General features: G+C 40.6%; 1 protein-coding gene across 1 annotated transcript in view; it reads right to left on the bottom strand.

Annotated features, from left to right (window-relative positions):
* Nucleotides 1–20,742, bottom strand: part of dnajb14 (DnaJ heat shock protein family (Hsp40) member B14) — a 198,783-nt gene extending 178,041 nt beyond the window's left edge. Inside the window, exon 1 of the mRNA XM_077232367.1 lies at nt 20,578–20,742. Within this exon, the coding sequence (XP_077088482.1) occupies nt 20,578–20,713 (136 nt within the window). The 5' untranslated portion in view covers nt 20,714–20,742. The remainder of the gene's footprint in view (nt 1–20,577) is intronic.
* Nucleotides 20,743–21,037: the final 295 nt, after the last annotated feature.

The raw sequence follows: 21,037 nt of genomic DNA, 5'->3' as shown, positions 1-21,037 counted from the left end.
TGAATCTCATATTTCTGTGTTAGTTCTTGTCTAACTTTTTCAGTGACTATTAGATCCATCTGTTCTCCTAACAGTGTTTTAAATTCGCTATCTGACCACAAAGGATTCGCAAGACCAAATTTTTCAGTTGTTGGAACCAGCCTAGCATTCGTTCTAACCATTTTGTGGATTTCTTTATCACACAATCAAAAACACTAAAACTTCTCTGATCAAAAGAGTCTACACTTATGTCACAGATCAAACTGTTGATAAACCTTCCTTGTTACCAACACATCACATTTAACTTCCCTGCCAGAAACAGAGGATGAAACACAAAATATTAGCACGTTACGCTAATCTTCCCTGAAAGAAACGGAAAGGATCTTTCACCTTCCTAACTTTTTAGAGGATAAAACAAAATTACTAGCATGTATTGCTAACTCTTCCCTGCCTGAAACAGAGGATCAAACTTTCCTCTCTAAAAGAAAAAACTTTTAAAAGGGTAACCAAAATAAATAGCCTGTAAGACTACCTCTTCTCTGCTTGCACAGAGGCTAACAATATTTTAACTTGAATGCTAAAATCTTCCCTGTCTGCACAGAGGATACCAACAACTTCCCTGACTATTCAGAGGATCAAACTCTCTTCTCTAAAAGAAATTTTTTAGAGGGTAACACCACAAGGTAACAAACAACAAAACAAATAATTAGCAAAATAATACTAATCTTCCCTGCCTGACACAGAGGATATCTTTTTAACATGTGATGTTAAAAACGTCCCTGCCTGAACAGAGGATATATTTTCATCTTTAAAAGACAACTTCTAAAGGATAACTTTGGGTAATCAAACACTACAGCTGTCTGATAACTCTTTCTCTGACGGCACAGAGGATAATTTTTACTGGTTTTTCAACGGTTCTTTGAATGGAGTGAAACTCACCAAATTATTGTTGTATGGAAAAAATTCCGTCTGGAAACTCAGTCAGAGATCTTTGTTGAGCTTGGTTCTGGAACTCAGTTAGCTTTGTTGAGATCTTTGTTGAGATTCAGTTCTGGAACACAGTCAGCTTTGTTGAGATCTTTGTTGAGATTCAGTTCGCGAACTCAGGCAGCTTTGTTGAGATCTTTCTGGATTCAAAAGATTCAGTCTGGAACTGGAAAGTCAGATCTTTGTTGAGATCTTTGAGCTTTGAAGTTTCAAAAGTTCATTCTTTGTTGAGTTTCAGTTTCTCCATCCGGGTCACAGGGCACCATCTGTTGTGAACTTTTTCTTCTCAAGTGTAGAAAAGATAGAGTTGCAGACCAGGAGATTGTTGAGGTATAAGTTCTTTATTGCGTCGCTGTAGTCATCTCAATCAAGTCTAACTAAGGCAGTATACATTTAGTTCATATACCCTTTCAGGAGGAGGAGTTACATAAAGGTGGAAACAAAAGCATGCAAATGAGGCATCTGGGTTAAGGATGTGCCCTAGACTGAGAGTGTTACCAATCCTAATCCAATCAGCATAACAGTGTAATGTAAATATCCTAATCCAATCAGCCAGACTCTTCACCGATACCTTCACATTATCTTAATGGCCAGGCAGTGCATAAAGACAAAAGGTGATAGTCTCAGTGCTCTGACCAATTTAACTTACAATAGAGAGCTGGACAGACAGGAACAGGCAGGTTTGTGACATCATTTACCTTAGATACAAAATTCACACTAATAAACTTTCTCAGTTTCTATGCTATTGTATTGGAAGCTCAATTATACATTTAAAATAAAATTTGTAATCCTACAACATGGAACGTGAAAATAGGGACATCAGCCAACATAGTCACATGTTTGCCGGGAGCCAGAGCGCCTGACATCAAAGCAAATTTAAAAGTGCTGGCTAATGCTAATCGTAAATTCTCTAAGATTATTATTCACATCGGCACTAATGATGTTCGACTCCGCCAGTCGGAGATCACCAAAATTAATATTAAAGAGGTGTTTGAACTCGCAAGTACGATGTCAGGCACTGTAATTTGCTCTGGCCCCCTTCCTGTTCGAAGGAGTGATGAGATAGTTAGCAGATTGTCATCACTCAATGGCTGGCTGTCTAAGTGGTGTCCGCAAAATAATATAGAATTCATAGACAATTGGAAAAATTTTTGGGGCAAACCTGACCTGTTGAAAAGAGATGGTATTCATCCCTCCTGGGATGGTGCTGCTCTTCTCTCTAGTAATTTGGCTCATAGTCTTAGAGACAAAACATGACAATCTGGGGCTCAGGTCAGGAAGCAGACAAACTGGCTAAACCGACCGTCTGCTAGCGGCCTCGCGTCACCAAGGTCAGATAAATCCCATCACATAGAGGCTCTTTCACCTAGATATCATCATATAGAGACTGTGTCTGTTCCCCGAATTTGGAAATCCAAAAAACGTCAAAACCGATCTAAGGTTAAAAATGTAATTGATATTCAACAAATAAAAAATAAATATAATACAGATGAGCAAACGATAAAGCTTGGGTTGCTGAATATTCGATCCCTTACTTCAAAAGCTCTCATAGTTAATGATATGATTTCAGATTATAACCTAGATGTGCTGTGTATGACAGAAACCTGGCTAAAACCAGACGACTACATTACTTTAAATGAGTCCACCCCCCATGATTACTGTTATAAACATGAACCTCGCCTGAAAGGCAAAGGGGGAGGTGTTGCTGTAATTTATAGTAATATTTTCAAAACCACTAAAAAATCTAGTTTTAAATATACTTCTTTTGAAGTGTTGGTGCTTAATGTAAAAATATATAATGTAAACGATAAATCAAGTTTGAGAATTCTGCTGGCAACTGTATACAGGCCACCAGGGCACCATAAAGATTTTATCAAAGACTTTGCTGACTTTCTATCAGAATTAGTATTGACTGCAGATAAAGTCCTAATTGTTGGTGATTTTAATATACATGTAGATAATGGAAAAGATGCAATGGGATTGGCCTTTAAAGACATTCTTAACTCTATTGGAGTTAGACCTACTCAGGACCTACTCATTGTCGTAATCATACTCTAGATCTAATAGTATCACATGGAATCAATGTTGATGCTGTTGAAATTCTGCAGCAGAGCGACGACATCTCAGATCATTATCTAGTCACATGTAAATTACATTTAGCCAAGGCTGCAAAGCCAACTCCGTGTTACAAGTATGTTAGACCTATCACTTCTACCACTACAGATTGCTTTATCAATAATCTTCCTAATCAGTTTCATCGTCTCAGCATCCCAGATAGCTTAGAAGAACTTGATATTGCAACAGAAACGTTTAACTCTCTCCTTTCCAGCACTTAAGACACAGTTTCTCAGTTGCACTTAAAGAAGATTAAAGAAAATAGTCCAACGCCGTGGTACAACGAGCACACCCAGGCCCTTAAGAGAGCAGCCAGAAAAATGGAGCGCAACTGGAAGAAAACAAAACTAGAGGTATTTTGGATTTCATGGAAGGAGAGCTCGATTGCTTACAGAGAGGCTTTAAAAGCTGCTAGATCTGCTTATTTTTCAACCCTATTAAAAGAAAATAAACATAATCCAAGGTATTTATTTGAAAAAGTGGCTACACTAACGAAAAAGAAAGCTTCAAGCCCAGAAGTTTCCAAGAAACACAGCAGTAATGACTTTATGAACTTCTTCACTTATAAGATTGATAATATTAGGGACAAAATTATAACTATGCAACCGTCTACTACAGCATCGCATCAGGGAGTGCATTATAGTCTCCCTGAGGTAAAATTTTATTCATTTGTTGCCATAGGAGAGGAAGAATTTTGCAAACTTGTTAATTCATCTAAATCGACAACATGTATGTTAGACCCTATACTGACTAAACTACTGAAAGAGATGCTTCCAGAAGTCATAGATCCTCTTCTTAACATCATTAATTCGTCTTTGTCTCTAGGATACGTACCAAAAACCTTTAAGCTGGCTATGATTAAACCGCTTGTTAAAAAAACGCAACTTGATCCTACAGAATTATTCAATTACAGGCCAATCTCAAATCTACCTTTTCTGTCACAGATACTAGAAAAGGCAGTATCCTCACAACTGTGTTCCTTTCTTGAAAGAAATAATATCTGCGAGGATTTCCAGTCAGGATTTAGACCGTACCATAGCACTGAGACAGCTCTCATTAGAGTCACAAATGATTTGCTCTTATCATCTGATCGTGGTTGTATCTCTCTATTAGTGTTACTTGATCTTAGTGCTGCATTTGACACCATTGACCACAACATTCTCTTAACCCTCAGGGGTCTGAGGGATTTTCTGGGTCCTGGAGGTGTTCTGACATGCTCTGACATTTGTGCTTTTTTCAGTTATTTATAAACATGTTAATGGCAAAGGTGTAAATTCACTCTATATAGCACAAACGGGGCTACCGTAAAATGTGAGCAACATGTATGTACATGTTTGTATTTTTGAGAGAATATTGTTTATGCGTGGTTATTGAAAAAACTAAAACTTAAAGTGTCTGAAATAAGGCCACAAAACACATACTAAATATGTGTCCACAAGACTTTTGACAAATGGGTCTTAATGCCTAGAATTTTTGCTTCAAAATGATCTGAAAATCATCCTGCCTAATCATTTACACAAAACGATACATTGATTTAAATTTTATAAGACACCTTTTTTTTGGAAAGGCAATATGCGTGGAGGCGTGTTCACACCTGAGAAGACAAAGGCCGGATAATGTGCCACATACATAATGAGCTGCATATTAATGAGCCTTTTTACACAGGTGTGTCACAGGGTGCCAAAGAATGCAAGGACAAAAGAAATCTATATATACATATTTTACAATTAGAAATTGTAACCAATTACAAATAGGTTACAATTACAACAACAATTACAATTTTAACAATATTTCAAGTGTATTCTTTCTTTGTAAAAAGTATACATTTTATCATACCTATTAAAAAAGGTAAGGATTCCTTAGTTTGAATATTGGAACAAACACTATAATAACATTTTAGTTGATAATTCAATATACCTACTTTATTTTTGACAAAACATCATACTATAGTATATGAGCAGAAATTGGTGAACAAAAGCGTACCTATTTAATGAGACAGTAGTCTTTTTTTTCAGTCAAAACTTTATAATCTATCCAAAACTAATCACAAAGTCTTGTCTAAACATTCATATTTAGTCTGCAACATATTGTGTATGATTTATTAGCATATTTCAGTCTATTTCACTCATCTTAGTAGACTATAACAATATAGTTTAGATGTGTTCATGTAAAACTTAACATGTTTACTAATGTAGGTGCGAGAGTGAATGAACGGCACAGACACGCGCTGTATAACTGTAGTAAACAAAGCGCACGCGCCTGCATGCCGTTCATTCATCATTTAGCCTACACACAGACACGCAATTCATATTTAAACAGTCTTTTTGCAGTTTACACAGACACTATTCAATATCGCGATTAGAACAAAGCACTTGGATGTGTTCATGTGAAAATAACGTTTACTAATGTAGGTGCGAGAGTGAATGAATGGCACAGACACGCGCTGTATAACTGTAGTAAACAAAGCGCTTGCGCGCCTGTGCCGTTCATTCATCATTTAGCCTACACACACACGCAATTCATATTTAAACAGTCTTTTTGCGGTTTACACAGACACTATTCAATATCGCGATTAGAACAAAGCACTTAAGAATAAATGACTCACTACATCAGCTAGATCCGTTGCTCCTCGAAAATGAGACTATACCAGGACTTCTGGTAAATTTTCCAGGGTTATTAGATTGTATTATTCCTGACAGCGTAGGGATACGCTGTGTATACAGCTGTAGTAAGATACTACTGAACACGATGTGTTTTATAATCCAGCTGGTGGGCGTTGGCATGTTTGAATGGCTTGCCTTAGATCATTTGCGTTTGAATAAGGCGCACTCTCCGTGGGCGTGGCACATTAACGCGTAATCAGTATAATGAGGTGGAAAGAAAAAGACTGACATCCCTCTCTTTTCATACAGATTACATAAACTGAGAATATTAGTTTTTTTATATAAATTCATACATTTAAAAGAAGAGAGTTCAAGCTTCATCATGGAAAAACACTCGTGCCTGTATGACAAGTATTTGCGGAATTACCGTTAATTTTCGGACGCGTTTCAGAATGGACTTAACTGACGGAGAGAAGGCAGAACGCGCATCATGTTTGTTTTTCTTTATTTGGCGAAAAGCACAACACTTTGTTTTTATTGTGAGTATCCACAAAAAAAATAGATACTTATCAGGATGTAATGATGTACAGCACTTTTATGTAAGATCAAAATCAACAGAGTAATTTGAGTCTCTTTTGCACTGATAAGAAAAAAAGTGAGCTGGTATCGCCGGCGATACCGCCGACCCCAGAGGGTTAAATAGACTAGAAAACTATGTTGGCATAAGTGGAATTGCATTAGTATGGTTTAAATCATATTTATCTGACCGCTATCAGTTTGTAGCAGTAAATGAAGAGATGTCTTATCGATCACAAGTTCAGTATGGCGTACCACAAGGCTCAGTACTAGGACCGCTGCTGTTCACTCTGTACATGCTACCTTTAGGATATATCATTAGGAAACATGGAATTAGCTTTCACTGTTATGCTGATGATGATACTCAGCTCTATATTTCTTCCAAACCAAACGAAACTCACCAATTCACAAAATTATCGGAATGCATAGTTGATATCAAAAATTGGATGACTAGTAATTTCCTACTACTAAATTCTGAAAAAACAGAGATTCTAATTATTGGACAAAAAACTTCCACACGTAATAACCTAGAATACCGTCTAACACTTGATGGCTGCTCTGTTAAGTCTTCGTCGTCAGTTAGGAACCTGGGTGTGCTCTTTAATACCAATCTTTCATTTGAAAGTCACGTGTCTAGTGTCTGTAAAACCGCATTTTTCCATCTTAAAATATATCTAAATTACGTCATATGCTCTCATTGACAAATGCGGAACAACTAGTTAATGCGTTCATGACATCAAGGCTAGATTATTGTAATGCTCTACTGGGTGGTTGCCCTGCACGCTTAATAAACAAACTACAGCTAGTTCAAAACGCAGCCGCTAGAGTTCTTACCAGAACCAGGAAGTACGACCATATTAGCCTGGTTCTGTCAACACTGCATTGGCTCCCTATTAAACATCGTATAAATCTTAAAATATTGCTGATTACTTACAAAGCACTAAATGGTTTAGCTCCCCAGTAATGAGCGAGCTCTTAATGCATTATAGTCCTTCACGTCTATTGCGATCTCAAAGTTCTGGCCAGTTGATAATACCTAGATTATCTAAATCGACTGCTGGCGGTAGATCCTTTTCCTATTTAGCACCAAAACTTTGGAACAATCTTCCTAACATTGTCCGGGAAGCAGACACAGTCTGTCAGTTCAAAGCTAGGCTAAAAACACATCTCTTTGAACTAGCATTCACATAACACTCTATAGACTTCTATAATTCAATATTAGGCTGCTTAGATTAGGTCAGCCGGAACTGGGAACACTTCCCTTAAATCCTGATGTACTCGTTACATCATAAGAAGAATGGCATCTACGCTAATTTTAGTGTCTTTGTTTATCCCGAGGTTTTCCCGCTGCCTGCCGGATCCAGGCCGTTTCCAGATCTGACGAAGGACTTTCGCCTGGACCCGATGACAATGCAGTGCTGAAGTGCCAACTAGCCTCTCCCTATGGAGGATCCATATACCACTCTACAGATAAAGCGTTGTGGAATTTTTCGGTTCGCGTACCAACCCAAAGTGATAAGATAAAATAAAATTCTGTATCAAAATTTATAGACAAGACAAGAAGTTTGTTTAGGCATGGTTTGTAAGGAATTACAAACCTGCGCACACATATTCAAACGCACATAACTATAGAATCAATTCTTAATGCGCATGTGAATGCCATCAGCGTCTATCACAGGTTCACGTTTAAAGTCTGTTTAGAGAGAACGGTGTCGTCTTAGCGGCCCCTAATTTAATAACAAATGATCATTTAGACGGAAGTGAGTCAATCAAAACTAACTTTAGGTGGAAAAAACATTTTTCAGGAACCGCTGTGGAGCCAAACCAATCTCTGTTACCTTAAATTATATGTTTGTCTCTGTAAAGCTGCTTTGAAACAATCTACATTGTTAAAAGCGCTATATAAATGAGGATGACTTGACTTGACTAAAAAACAAAATGTTGTTTTTTGTAAAATAAAGAAAATAAACATGATGCGCGTTCTTTTGTCTCTCTCAATGTGAAGTTCATTCTGAAACTTCTACAGAAAATTATCTGTAACTCAGCGAATGCTTGTCACTGTGACATGAAACATATGTCTTTACAAAGCTTGAAGTCTCCATTTTTAAATGATGTAAATCATATAAAAAACAAATATTCTCTGTTTAAGTAATCCGTATAAAATAGGGGTGGCACGATCTGCTTTTTTTGCCTCCGATACCGATTCCGATACCTGGGACTCAGTATTGGCCGATACCGATCCGATCCAATACTAAAATAATAATTAAAAAAACAGTGCCAAATTACCTAATAAACTGTATCTGTATGCCTCACTGTGGGGAAGAGACTGGGATTATTCTTTTGTTAAAGGCATCAAAGCTTGACTCAAACATTATTTTCCTTACTTTGTAAAACAATACAGAGAAAATATATACTATATAATTAAAATACATTTATTTTAAAATTTAAAGCTGAACTTTTTAATGAAGCAGCAACATATGATACATAGATTGGACAGAACAACTAAGGCTATCAATAAACTGCCATTGCGCAAAAGTATTGTAATATGAAAGGCTCCAATTCAGAGCGGCACGAAACCTTATGCGCATCCCGTGCGCAGAATGATTCGCTCAAAGCAACATGGAGTCACGGCGCGCAGCGCGTCGCATTGAAAAGTTCAAAGCACAAAAGTAAGATATACATATATTTCTTTATTTATTCATTAGTTTGAGCCTTTTAACAGTTTTAAATTTCAGTTAATGTGCGTGTGAAGAGCAATTATATCGCTCTCTACTCCAGTGTCGTGATCACTGAGGAGTTGTGTTGTGATCTAACAGACACCCGGTCGAAAGTAACATGTGAAACTCCAGCACGTTAAAGTCCTTTTATGCAAACCATAGACCTTTATCTACATATCTACAGTATAATAATAGGAACATTGACTCATCTTGGAGAGAGTTTCATCGTGTTGACTGTTTTACCCGAGCGCAACGCGCTGTTTGAGTGCTGAGAATGACTGACAGCCGCAGCGGAGGGAAGCACTTAGGTGAAGATTAATTTAACGATTTAAATCTGTACCTCACATTAAACTATATGTAATGGCTTCATTACATCTTGGAATACAGTACACGAAAACATTATAGTGCTTTATAATGTTTTTGTGCCTTTTGTGTTGTATAACAATAACATACGTAGGCTATACAATATCGGATCGGATTTGGATGGTCTCGTCTGGCGATACCCGATCCAGCAAATATTGCTAGTATCGGAGCAATACCGATACTGAGTATCGGATCGGCGAACCCCTAGTATAAAAGCAATGACATGTACAGTTTCTCCAGCCCGAGCTCATTAGTTCTAATGTGACCACACATGCAAGAGCTGTTCACATGCAAATGATTCAGGTGAAGGAACGCAGAGCTGTAAACGCCCATTACCTCAAAAACAAAGAATCTGAGACTTCAGTATTCCTCTGTTTTTCCTCAAGTTTGGAAGACTGTGTTTGTGCTGTGCTGTTCACCTTGGATTTATCTCAGAAGAACACGATTTGATTATGAGAACGATTTTTAAGGTAAGACACTCATAATAGAAAATGTGTTATTGTTGCATAAACTTTACATTGTAGCTTCTAGTTAAACTGGTGCCAGACTAAAATGTTATGAAATGAGATTGGAGTAAAAAGATGAAGCCTAATGCTAAATGTATATACATATACGACACAAGTATGTTTTTATGTTCAATAATTAAACACAGCATGGCATAAAAGTAGGCTAGTATGAGTGTTTATTCTAATAGGGTGAATATTATAATGTTTAGACCTGTGTTTACTGTTAAATACTGTGTTTGTGGATATCTGCTCAAACGTAGAATAATGTAACAATAATGTTTCATAGTTTGGACGGCTCGATCGCTTCAGTTCTCTGCACGTGCTGTGAGTTTGAGTCAGTCGCAAAACACGCCAAACATTAGGCTTCATGTTTTACTCCAATCTCATTTCATAACAAATGGAAACGTTTGAAGTAACATATGATAATCCATATATTTTTCTCTAGTGTAGTGTTACTGAAGTGTTCCTTTTTAACGATTTATAGGCTGCCTGCTATCTAGACTATTGTTATTTTTTTATGCAGCCCTACACATATGCCTACAAGGCACAACAAATTTGTTGTTCGTATGTATGTATATATATATATATATATATATATATATATATGTATGTGTGTGTGTGTGTGTGTGTGTATATATTAGGGCTTTGACTTCTGCCCAAAAATCGTATTAGAAGTTGGTTTGTTTATTAATATTTGAATATATTTGAATATTTATTAATAATATTTTGACCATTAAATGCCTTCAGTAAGACCTATATTGTTATCAAATTTAAGTTGAATATGTTCTGTCCACCAGAGGGCAGTGTATCACTCAATGTCAATAGGCAAGCAATGATGTTTTCAGAAGAAAAAAAAACTGTCACGACTGTTTCTTTTTTTATTATTATTATTTATCATCAAACCCTGGAAACACAAACAGCACAGCAATATGTGAGCGTAACAGATTGTTTTGTTTACATATTCTACCAGCCAGCCATTACTGACACATTGTTTAGCGATCTGACAGCAATTACCATGTAAATCGAACACTCGGGATGTTGTTCTCCGTACTACGACGGTTTATCTGGCTGCAGACTTTGTTAGGTTGTTCACCAAAAAGACAAGGTGATTCACATTTTCTGGCTCTAGAGAAGAGCGTTGCTTTGTGACTATATTCCCCGCGCTGGAAAACACTTTGCTTTTTAGATTTTCAGGAGTGTATATTTCGAAATCCTCAGGCGTGATTGTAGGCGCTAGCGCTGCCATTGTTTTTGTTTACAGAATAGGCGCTTAGTAACCAGGACGCTAACGTCACCTATGACGACGCTACGGCGTTAACGTTGGCCAAGATGACCAATAATAGCCTTGTGAATGAACTTGCGATTCAGAACTTCACCAGACGTGAAAAAGCCACAGAATTTGAATTGAAAACAACGTTTCAAGAAAACCCATTTACAAATATAAATAAATCCACATAACAGATTTGAATATTAAAGGCTGCCTAATATTCGTTCGAATATCTTTTTATATATATATATATATATATATATATATATATATATATATATATATATATATATTCAAATTATATTCGAATAACGAAGTTCAAAGTCAAAGCCCTAATAGAGACTGCTTCAAATTTGGTTAATTATTATATTAACTTTATTCATCCTGATTATTCACTGGCCTCATAAGCAATTCTTTATATTCTCTGCTAAACTAACCCTCTCTGCTTTTTCAGTAGGTATAAGTCCAGCCCTGAAAGAGACAAGTGAGTGCTCAACTCACAAAATAGTTCAAACTGAGGCTGGATTTGGTATAGTGAGGGCTATTATATGAAACAACTATAGGGCTAAAAGCATGAGAAAAAATATTCTGAAGCAAAGAAAAAGATAGACACAAAATGTCAAAGAATAATAATTATTGTTCACAAAATAATGATACTGGTCACTCCATTTTGTTTTGTTAATTTTCTAGAGATAGATTGGGGGAAAATTACTCCAAAAGTCCAAAATTATGAAATCACAAATGCTGTCAAAACTGGAATAATGAGATGGAAATGTTGTTGGCCATGGATCCAAGATTATACAAAGATCTCCAATTCTTCTTCTTAAGCTCATGAACAAAAACAAAAATAATAGGAAGAATTAGACCAACAAATGAAAAAATGCATTTTAAAAATTACAATTGACTGCCCTATTATTCTAAAATATTGAATCTATTAAAAACCTTATGATCATAAACACTTCTCAATAGTGTTTAGTTGTGTTGACATGATCAGACCTTGTGGCTAAAATTATAAGATGTCACATTTAGAGCACAACCTGCTGAACCAGGCACAAGAATGTATGCTGGCCAGTGTAAGAGTGACTGAGTATGAATGGAGTGAGAGCTGGTGTTTAAAGCAAGTTCTGGCCAAATATATTTTGTCCGTAAAATGGGCGTCAAATGGTGTGACACCGCAATCTATATTTTGAACTGGGAATAATTCTGACATCATTATGATGAAGAGGTCCACACTCAACCAGAAAGTTGCAGTGTCATCTCTGGAGTGGTTTGGAAGGTCAAGAGGTGAGTTCTGATTTTTTTATTTTTAATTAAAAAGCTCTGTATTTGATATGCTCACTAGTGGTCAGTGTTTTATGGTGTGACATTATTTACATTTAAAAAAAATTAAATAACAAATTTTACTTATTAATTCTCAGAAATCATTGCTGCCATGTGGCAATTTACATGCTAAATAAAAGTTAGATGTTTTTACTTAACCAAGAGATTAGCTCAACTGAACAAAACATCATATGGTGTGACACTGTATCATATGGTGTGACCGGTTTTCCAAGTCACACTATATGATATATTTGTCACACATACATCTTTTTTAATGATAAATACATAAATATTCAAAACATATTGAATGAATTTAATGGTGAACATTAAATTACCCATACAACTAATATATTCCTTTTCGATTTTATACTTAATTTAACCATGTTTCACCATGTTTGCGATGCTTTGCATATTAAAAGATGCAATTTTGTGTCTGTGACAGGCAGAAATGCCTGGTAAAGAGAGGACACAAAAAATACAGGACCATGCAAGGAGAGAGGAGGTCCTGATGGAAAGGAGGAAAAAGTAAAGAGATCATGCCAGTTCACACAGAACAGACACCTTCTAGGGATTGGAATCTGATCTAAATTATACTGAGTTTTGCAACTGTTCATATCCAGATTTGTGTCAGATTTGATATCCGATTGGAGCGAAGATCTTTTACAGTGAAGGTTGGTACTTGTTTTTCGTATCCAGCAACTATCACCAGTGGGGTTCCACAAGGGCCCATTTTGGGCCCTGTCTTGTTTTCATTATATGCTTCCCTTGGGAATTTTTTTTAAAAGTATTTCTTACCATCTATTTGCCTTTAAGACCTAATTGTAACTTTTCTTGTGCAACACTCCGTAGGTTCCCTTTCAGTCGATAACGTCAGACGTAGTCGACGGTCGACTGAATTGGGATCTCGCTAGAGAGCCTATCCTCTTCGAGTACTATTGAACGAGCCAATGTAATTGGCGTGCGTGATTCGCATCACACACTCCCCCCCCCCGCGGTACGGGTATAAATACGGAAGTGGATGCACGCACTAGTTGCCTTTCGCTTCGGAGTGATCGTTTGATGTCTCTTAGAGTGCTGTTGTCTACAACGAGCGAGTGTGTCGGTGTTCTTCAGGAAGACTCTCCCAGTGCTGGTGTTCTACAGCGCGAGTGCAGCGGTGATCGCGAGCTTTGAGCTCTCAACTGCTGTTTTAACAGCAACAAATTTTTAAATGTTTGTGTGTGTTGATGGCTGGTTAGAGGGCGGAAAAGTGAGTGCTTCACTGTTTTAGTTCTCTGTTCAGTGTTGCCGCGGTCATTCCCCTGTGTGCTCCGGCACTGGTGACGGTCCTATTTTCTGGAAGAGCAACACGGGTGCGTTTGCGTCTTTTTCAAGATGTCATTCCGCCCGTGCGTTTCTGGGTGCGGTCGTTCCCTGTCTCTCTCTGATGGTCACAACTGTTGTGTCACGTGTTTGGGCTTACAGCACGCTGAGACAGCTTTTGTGGACAGCTCATGTTTTCACTGTGGGAACATGACTGTCGCAGTGTTGAGGGTGAGACTCGCCTTCGTTCGCGGAGAGCGAGTCCCCATTACCATGCCCCACCCTCGGGTGCTGTGTGGGATGGGTGACCGGAGGATAGTGTTGGATGTCCCGCCCGGTAACCTTTCCCTGTGGGCTCCTCACTCCTCCCTTCCACTGCAACCACTGGAGCCTCCTGTGTTGTCTGCTGGTCCATCTGTAATGGGTGGGCCAGCGGTTTCACTCGGGGCTCCCCTGGAGGACAGGACGCCGATTGCAGCATCGGAGGGTGAGCTGACTTCTAGAGATGATGACTCGGCTGCATTGTCTCCCTCCGGGAGTTCAATGTTGCCCGAGCCGGATCCAGAATTATCAGCTATGCTGAAACGGGCCGCCGAGGCTGCCGGGCTCGAGTGGAACCTCCACCGTGTCCCGTTCAGTCTCGGTTGGAATCTGGAGTTTGGTATCTTGGGGCGGGCCGCGCTGGTTCTCAGCTCGCCGCCCCAGTGCCTTTCTTTCCCGAAATGCATGGAGAGCTTATCAGGTGGTGAAAAGCATCTTTCTCTGCCAGAAACTGCCTGAATAGCTTTTCCCCCTCATTACCCTTGATGGAGGAACGGTGAAGGGTTGCGAGGTGTCCCTCCATTGGAACGGTCTGTTGACACAGGTGCACCTGTGTCCGGCGGCCGCTGCCTTTTGGGGGGATCCTCGTCTCCCCCCTTAGGCCTGTGAGTTTTCGTCCGTTCCGACGGGCAGAGCTTACAAAGCCTGTGGGCAAGCCGCTTCCTCTTTCGTGCCATGGCGTTGCTGCAGGCTAGGGCACCCATGGCATGCACAAGGGTAATCCAGACCGTGCGCTCATAGGTGAGCACCGCACTGCATCCGACCTCACCCTCCGGGGCATGAGTGTCGTAGCGTGCGTGATCGGCCGCCGCTCCTGCTGGCCCTCCGCAGCAGCCTCCACCCAGGCCTCAGCATGGAGCCGGCCGCAGTAGAGACGCCCAGCCCGCTCCTGGCGTTGCCAAGCCAGGTGGCAAGCGACAGCGAAAGCATTCCGGAGCGGGCCGCCCAGGAATGGATGAGATGCTCTTGGAGTGGCACGGTCACTCCCTCCCCCCAGGTGAGGGCCGGGTGGAGCCTTTTGTTTGTGTGTGTGTCTGTTCCGCCGCTGGCTCCCTAAAAAAAAAAAAAAAAAAAAAAACGGAGCAAGCGGTACCCGCACTTCAAAGAGAGAGCAATTTCATCTGTTCCTGGGTCCCAAGAGGGCCAGTCTGGCGGGTGTGACCCTGTATAGCCTTACACCCCTCAGCTCCCCCTTGGTCGCCAGCAGGCAGCTTGGTGCGTTCGAGGACCCGGTCATCCGCCTTCTCACGCGCCCCCTGCCGCTTGTTGAGACACGTAAGTGTTGCACAGCACACTAACACCACTCTCTCTACTTTGCTGCCCCACCTCAGGCTCGGCTACCCCGCTCAAGTCAGTGATAGTCATCACATTGGGTGGTGAGCAGACATGCTCCTGAAAATTCAGTGATATTCATCACACCGAGTGTTGAGCAGTGCTCCTGACTTGTGCGTGCTTATCTTATCCTGCTGGCGAAGGATTTGATATAGCCGCTCCTCCAGCCGGTACGAAGGCCAGTTGTAAACTCGTTCTTCGTGCTACTAGGTGGTGGGTCGTGACCATCTTGGCCCAAGATTGGTCTGCAGCTCCGACCTGTAAGACATGTGCTTAAAAACAGATCTCTACCTTCCGCACCGCAGGCCATCCTGTGGGTTGCGTGTAAGGGTGGAGTATCAGTACAGTGTCCTTCCCTTCGAGTGCTCCAGAGCCCGTTGGGTCTTCAGGTCAACTGGAAGAGAGTAGTCTCGCCCACGGGCTGAGTATCTCTTTTTCAGATTTGGAGATGGACTCGGTCTAACACGACTCTCCAATGAGAATGTGTTCAGCTGGTCTTTGAAGTGAGAAAGGGTCCCACTGAATGAACTTTCAGAGGCTCCTGGGGTATATGGTAGTTGCAGCCATTTGCTTCCTCCATATGTGACCGATTCAGCGCTAGCTTCATGATCGAGTCCAGAAGTGACCGTGGCAGAGCAGCTCACCCTGTGTGACTATAGTTCATCCCGGTCTGCTGCCAAACCCTCTTCAACAGAGGGGCCATGTACAAAGGGTGTGTTTTAACGGGGGCCTGGCCGACCCTCGACTCCACGGGCATTCGTGCCTCGAGTTGTTAGACATTGCGACCGTTGCGCAAGCTTCCCTTGCATGTTACAATTCACCCGTCACCTCCTCTTTGGAGTCAGAAGCTTCTGAGGACGCTTTGTTCCACTCTTCCCGCTCTACTTAATCGTGCCGCCATCGAGCCTCACGACAGTTATAGCCAGGGCAAGTGGAGACTCCATCCCCTGGGTCCAGCTGGGTCATGACTATTCCGGGGCCGCTCAGTTGCCCCTCCGGTTTCGTCTTCCTGCCAGTGTTTGTACAAACCGAGCGGACTACCCTTGGACAAACACTGGCTCTCAGCTGCCCCAGGGGCCCGCAGAAATGCGTTTAACCCCAGTGAGCCTTCTAAAAGCGACTGCGACTCATGGTCGCCTTGCGCCTGCTCAAGTCAGTGAATTCATCACACTTCATGTTGAGCAGAAATGCTCCTGAAACTCAGTGCAGTTCATCGCACTCAGGTGTTGAGCAGCAATGCTCCTGTAGCTCAGTGAGTTCATCACACTCAGGTGTTGAGCAGAAATGCTCCTGTAGCTCAGTGAATTCATCACACGCAGTGCTGAGCAGAAATGCTCCTGGTGCTCAGTAAAGTTCTTCGCACTCAAGGGTTGAGCAGAAATGCTCCTGAAGTTCAGTGAGTTTATCACACTCAGGTGTTGAGCAGGAATGCTCCTCAAGCTCAGTGAACTTATCACACTCAAGTGCTGAGCAGAAAATGCTCCGGAAGCCCAGTGATCTTCACATGTTGCGTTGAGCAACGCTCCTGTATTTTTGCGACCGTCGCTTGCACCTAAGTGCCAAGTCAGGAGAGGAACAGGTCTTCATAGTTGCCCCTATTGGCCCAACTAGACCTGGTTCCCATCGACAGCCTTCCTGACTTCCACTGAAAACTCTTTCAGGGACGGGGCACGATGGCACCCGCGTTCTTCCCCCGGAGATTCCGGGCGGTCTTACATCTGAACGCGGAGGTTCAGGTGGCTATCACAGGGACATGTGATAGTTACCATCACTTCTGCGAGCACCCCCTAGAAATGGGTAGCGTGCTTACGCCTTTAGAAGTGGAACCTAGTCGTTGAGTGCGTCTTCTCTCCAGAGGAGATCCTGAAAGCTTTCGATCACTTCAGTGCTCGGTTCGGTCAACGTATTGTGCCTGGAGTCTGGGCCGGCTAACTCTCACAAGCTGAGACCCCGGCTCGGATTGTGCCCAAGGCTCCTACCTCTACCGTAATAGGAGCAGGTGGTGAGCCTGCAAGCGCTGCCCTGGAGGAGGCAGATCCAGCCCTGGCTTCTCTGTCCGTTCGGTTGGACGTGTACAGAATACAAGCCATAGTCCTCAGACCAGCTCTACAAATATCTGTTGGAACTCAGCAGAGAGGGAAGGCTGTTTCCATGCAAAGTTGCACTTAGTGCTTGCCTTCATTTCTGTAAAAATCCGAGATGCAATATGTCCACTTAGGTGTTGAGCTCCTCTATGATGAGTGTAAAGTGCTCCGCCTGGCGTTGACGATATGCTTTGCTAAACAGATTCTAGAGTTGGGGGCTGGACGACACCTAGTTGAACCGCTGCTTCCCGTGGGCTCCCTTCTCATGAAGCCAGTTTCACCGTGAGCCCGGTTCAAGTGTTGGCTTGCTGCGCCATTCCCCTCCTATGGACTGGATACGTGCGCCTTTCTACTCCAGTTGAGTTCCCTTAAAATTGAACCCTGTTGAGTTCCTCCACACCCCTCCGACGTCGGACGTGCAGAACGTCTGGTGGTACCCGAGTGGTAACTCGTAAGCAGTGTGGAACCTGTGTTAGGCTGGGTCCATATGTTGCGGTCCCTACGGCGACCCCATATGTGTATTCTTCCACGATACGGCTCCCTGCGGCGAGCCCGTGTCTTCCCTCGGCAGAGTCTCTCTGCCGTCACTGTCCGGTGTGTCTCCCCCCGTCTTAGGCTGGAGCCACCCCAGTGACATTCCATATGTTAGACTGCCCGGTTTCCGCCCAGTTCATATGTGTATTCTCCACGTTACCTCCCTCTGGGTTGGATGTGGCTTCCGCAGCGTCCCTTCCTTCCAATGTACGGGGAACGCTTTCCCAGTGGTCTTGTAGGAAAAGCAGTGACTTCCCTGGCCTAAGCTCTGTCCTTCCCAGCCTTAAATTTGCGGGGGCATCAGGAGGCTTTGGTTTAGGCACTGGAAGGTGGCAGCGTCAGTGGGGTTTTCAAAGGTTATCCCAATTCAGTCGACCGTCGACTACGTCTGACGTTATCGACTGAAAGGGAACGTCCTGGTTGCGTATGCAACCCACCGTTCCCTGAAGGAGGGAACGGAGGACGTAGTCCCCTTGCCACTACCGCTGGACCACCGCTGACCCCGGGTTACTCTCGGCTCCTCAGCGAAAAGCAACTAGTGCGTGCATCCACTTCCGTATTTATACCCGCGCCGCGGGGGCGGAGTGTGTGATGCGAATCACGCACGCCAATTACATTGGCTCGTTCAATAGTACTCGAAGAGGATAGGCTCTCTAGCAAGATCCCAATTCAGTCGACCGTCGACTACGTCCTCCGTTCCCTCCTTCAGGGAAGCATACGCAACCAGGACGTTTCTGTTTTTTTGTAGGTTGTTTCTGTTTGTTTTTATTTTTTATTATTGTTTTATGCACTTGGGTCGACAGCACTTGTACAGCACTTTGGAGTTTACTGTGTAGCCTGTAAAGTGTTCTATAAATAAATAAATAAAGACAATAGAATGTGTGACCCATGTCGTCTTCTGTAATATCTGCATTGGTTTCTATGGGTATACGCCAAAAACAACAACAGCAACGTGGAGGGGTTTGCAATAGAGATGTTTTTTTGTCTTATATACAACTTGAAAGTAGCTGTTTCCATTACCCTTCAAATTGAGCTAATTGAAAATACGCCCAAATGGAAACATGCCAATTTTGCGAAAACTCCTATTGCAAAAATTAACTAGGCTATATTCATAGCCTCATAAATTTCAAAGGTCAAAAACACTTCTTCACACTGTCAGTCCAAATCCGATCACCTCAGTATAGTCTTAATTTACATTCCCTTCACCCCTCTTCCCCAATCTCTTCTCTCCACATGTTCAAACGACCTGAAATTCACCCAAAAATCTATATGGTTTAATGTGAACAATTATCCAACACTATACATATTTGATATCATTTGAAATGTCTCCAACATTTGACTAATTGTAGATTGATAATAGTTTTATTGTTTAACAATTATAATTGTTACAATTGTATAATTGTTGTTACAACACAAACTCTCTTCTAATTTTAAAATGTTCATGTTGAATGTTCTTGATGTGAGATGGTTGATTTACTCATATTTCTGAGTTTCTTAAATAACATTTAAAACGTTTTAAAACGATGTTAGCATGATTGATGATTTTTATTCTTATTTATGTTAACTGAATTGAAGTAATTGAATGTTGAATGCATATAAAGTACACTTTTTTGCATTGACAAATTGTGGTGTGCTGCAGTTCATAAGATAGTGTGACACTGTATCATTTGGTGAAACATTCAGAAATTGTGACAATAAAAATGTTTTTTAGTAATAAATCATGAAAAAAGTTAATGTAACACAAGAGAAACAATATCACCAAGAGTCAAGCATTTTGATAGATTTATAACGGGGTTTAACATAATTAATCTAAAGTATCTGGAAAGGCTGAGAAAAGATGTCTTACTTTGCCTGATGATTTAGAAAAATAATACAAAATCTAACAAATCTGCACAAAATGTTTTTAAATCTTAAGATAGTAATGATAAAGATTTATGGTGAAGTTAGTTACTTAGGGAGAGTATATCCCATTTTCATTTTATATAGAATAAGTTTTATGTCACACCATATGACAATTTTAGGCACGAATGCAACAAATTGGTGAATAAATACAACTTCCAATACAAAATCTAAAAGACCCCATATATTTTTGGAAATTCAAGAGTCAGTACAACTCAATATTTTTTAAGCCTAATATTTGAATTAAAAAAATTATGCTTATTTGTCAACCACCCACATACATTGAGTGCTCCTGGCTTATACTGTCCCTTAATTTCCTATAAAGAACCAAGATTGTCCCTTGATTTCCTTTGCTGAAGTTGGCAACTCTACATGTTTGTGTCATGTTCTGTATTCAGTAATTTTAACGTTACCTGTTATTTAATGTTTATGTCCCGACCCTCTTTTAGCCTGTGTTAATGACTTGTCTATAACATTTAATAAAGCGTTAATTGATAATCTATTATAATATGTTTAAGTTCTCCATGTGTATTATTAGCGATTAAGTCTATAAGTTATCTTCCTTTTGAAAATAACATTTAAAACATAAACAGATCTTCAGCTTACTTAACTTAGCTTCTATCTGCTAAACTAGCTCGTGTGCCGTTTGTAAATAAGAAAATAATCATTTACCTTTTGCCTTCTTGGTTGGATACAGTTGTTCTGCTTTGTAGAGGAATTTCAAAGCTTTGTCTTTATTGCCATCTTCGAGGAATTTAACAGCGATGTTTAAACATTTTCCAGCTTCATCCCGGTTTCCTTCCATCATTTTATCAGCTGACCCGACAAACAGCAGTTTGCGATTCAGAACAACACTTTCGCTTTCCAAAAAATACGCAAATAAAATATCGTTATTTTCCTTATATATCATCTACATAATAATATTTCAATGTACCAATGTGGCTAATGTGTAAGGCGTTAAATGAATGAATGAATGAATAAATAAATAAATAAATAAATAAATGTCATTATGCATTTTCTTTAATGATACAATACTACGAGTAGCCTACTATTCTTTTTTTTACAATAGGTAGCTAAATTACAGCATCAAGTTAATTATGCAGACAATAAGATAAGACAAATACAGTCAAAA

This window comes from Siphateles boraxobius, unplaced genomic scaffold, assembly GCF_051911475.1.
Source record: "Siphateles boraxobius isolate OS27281-9 unplaced genomic scaffold, OSU_SipBor_1 17, whole genome shotgun sequence".
Lineage (NCBI taxonomy): Eukaryota > Metazoa > Chordata > Actinopteri > Cypriniformes > Leuciscidae > Siphateles > Siphateles boraxobius.
Note: the sequence above shows the minus strand (reverse complement) of the source record. Positions and strands in the feature narration are given on the sequence as shown.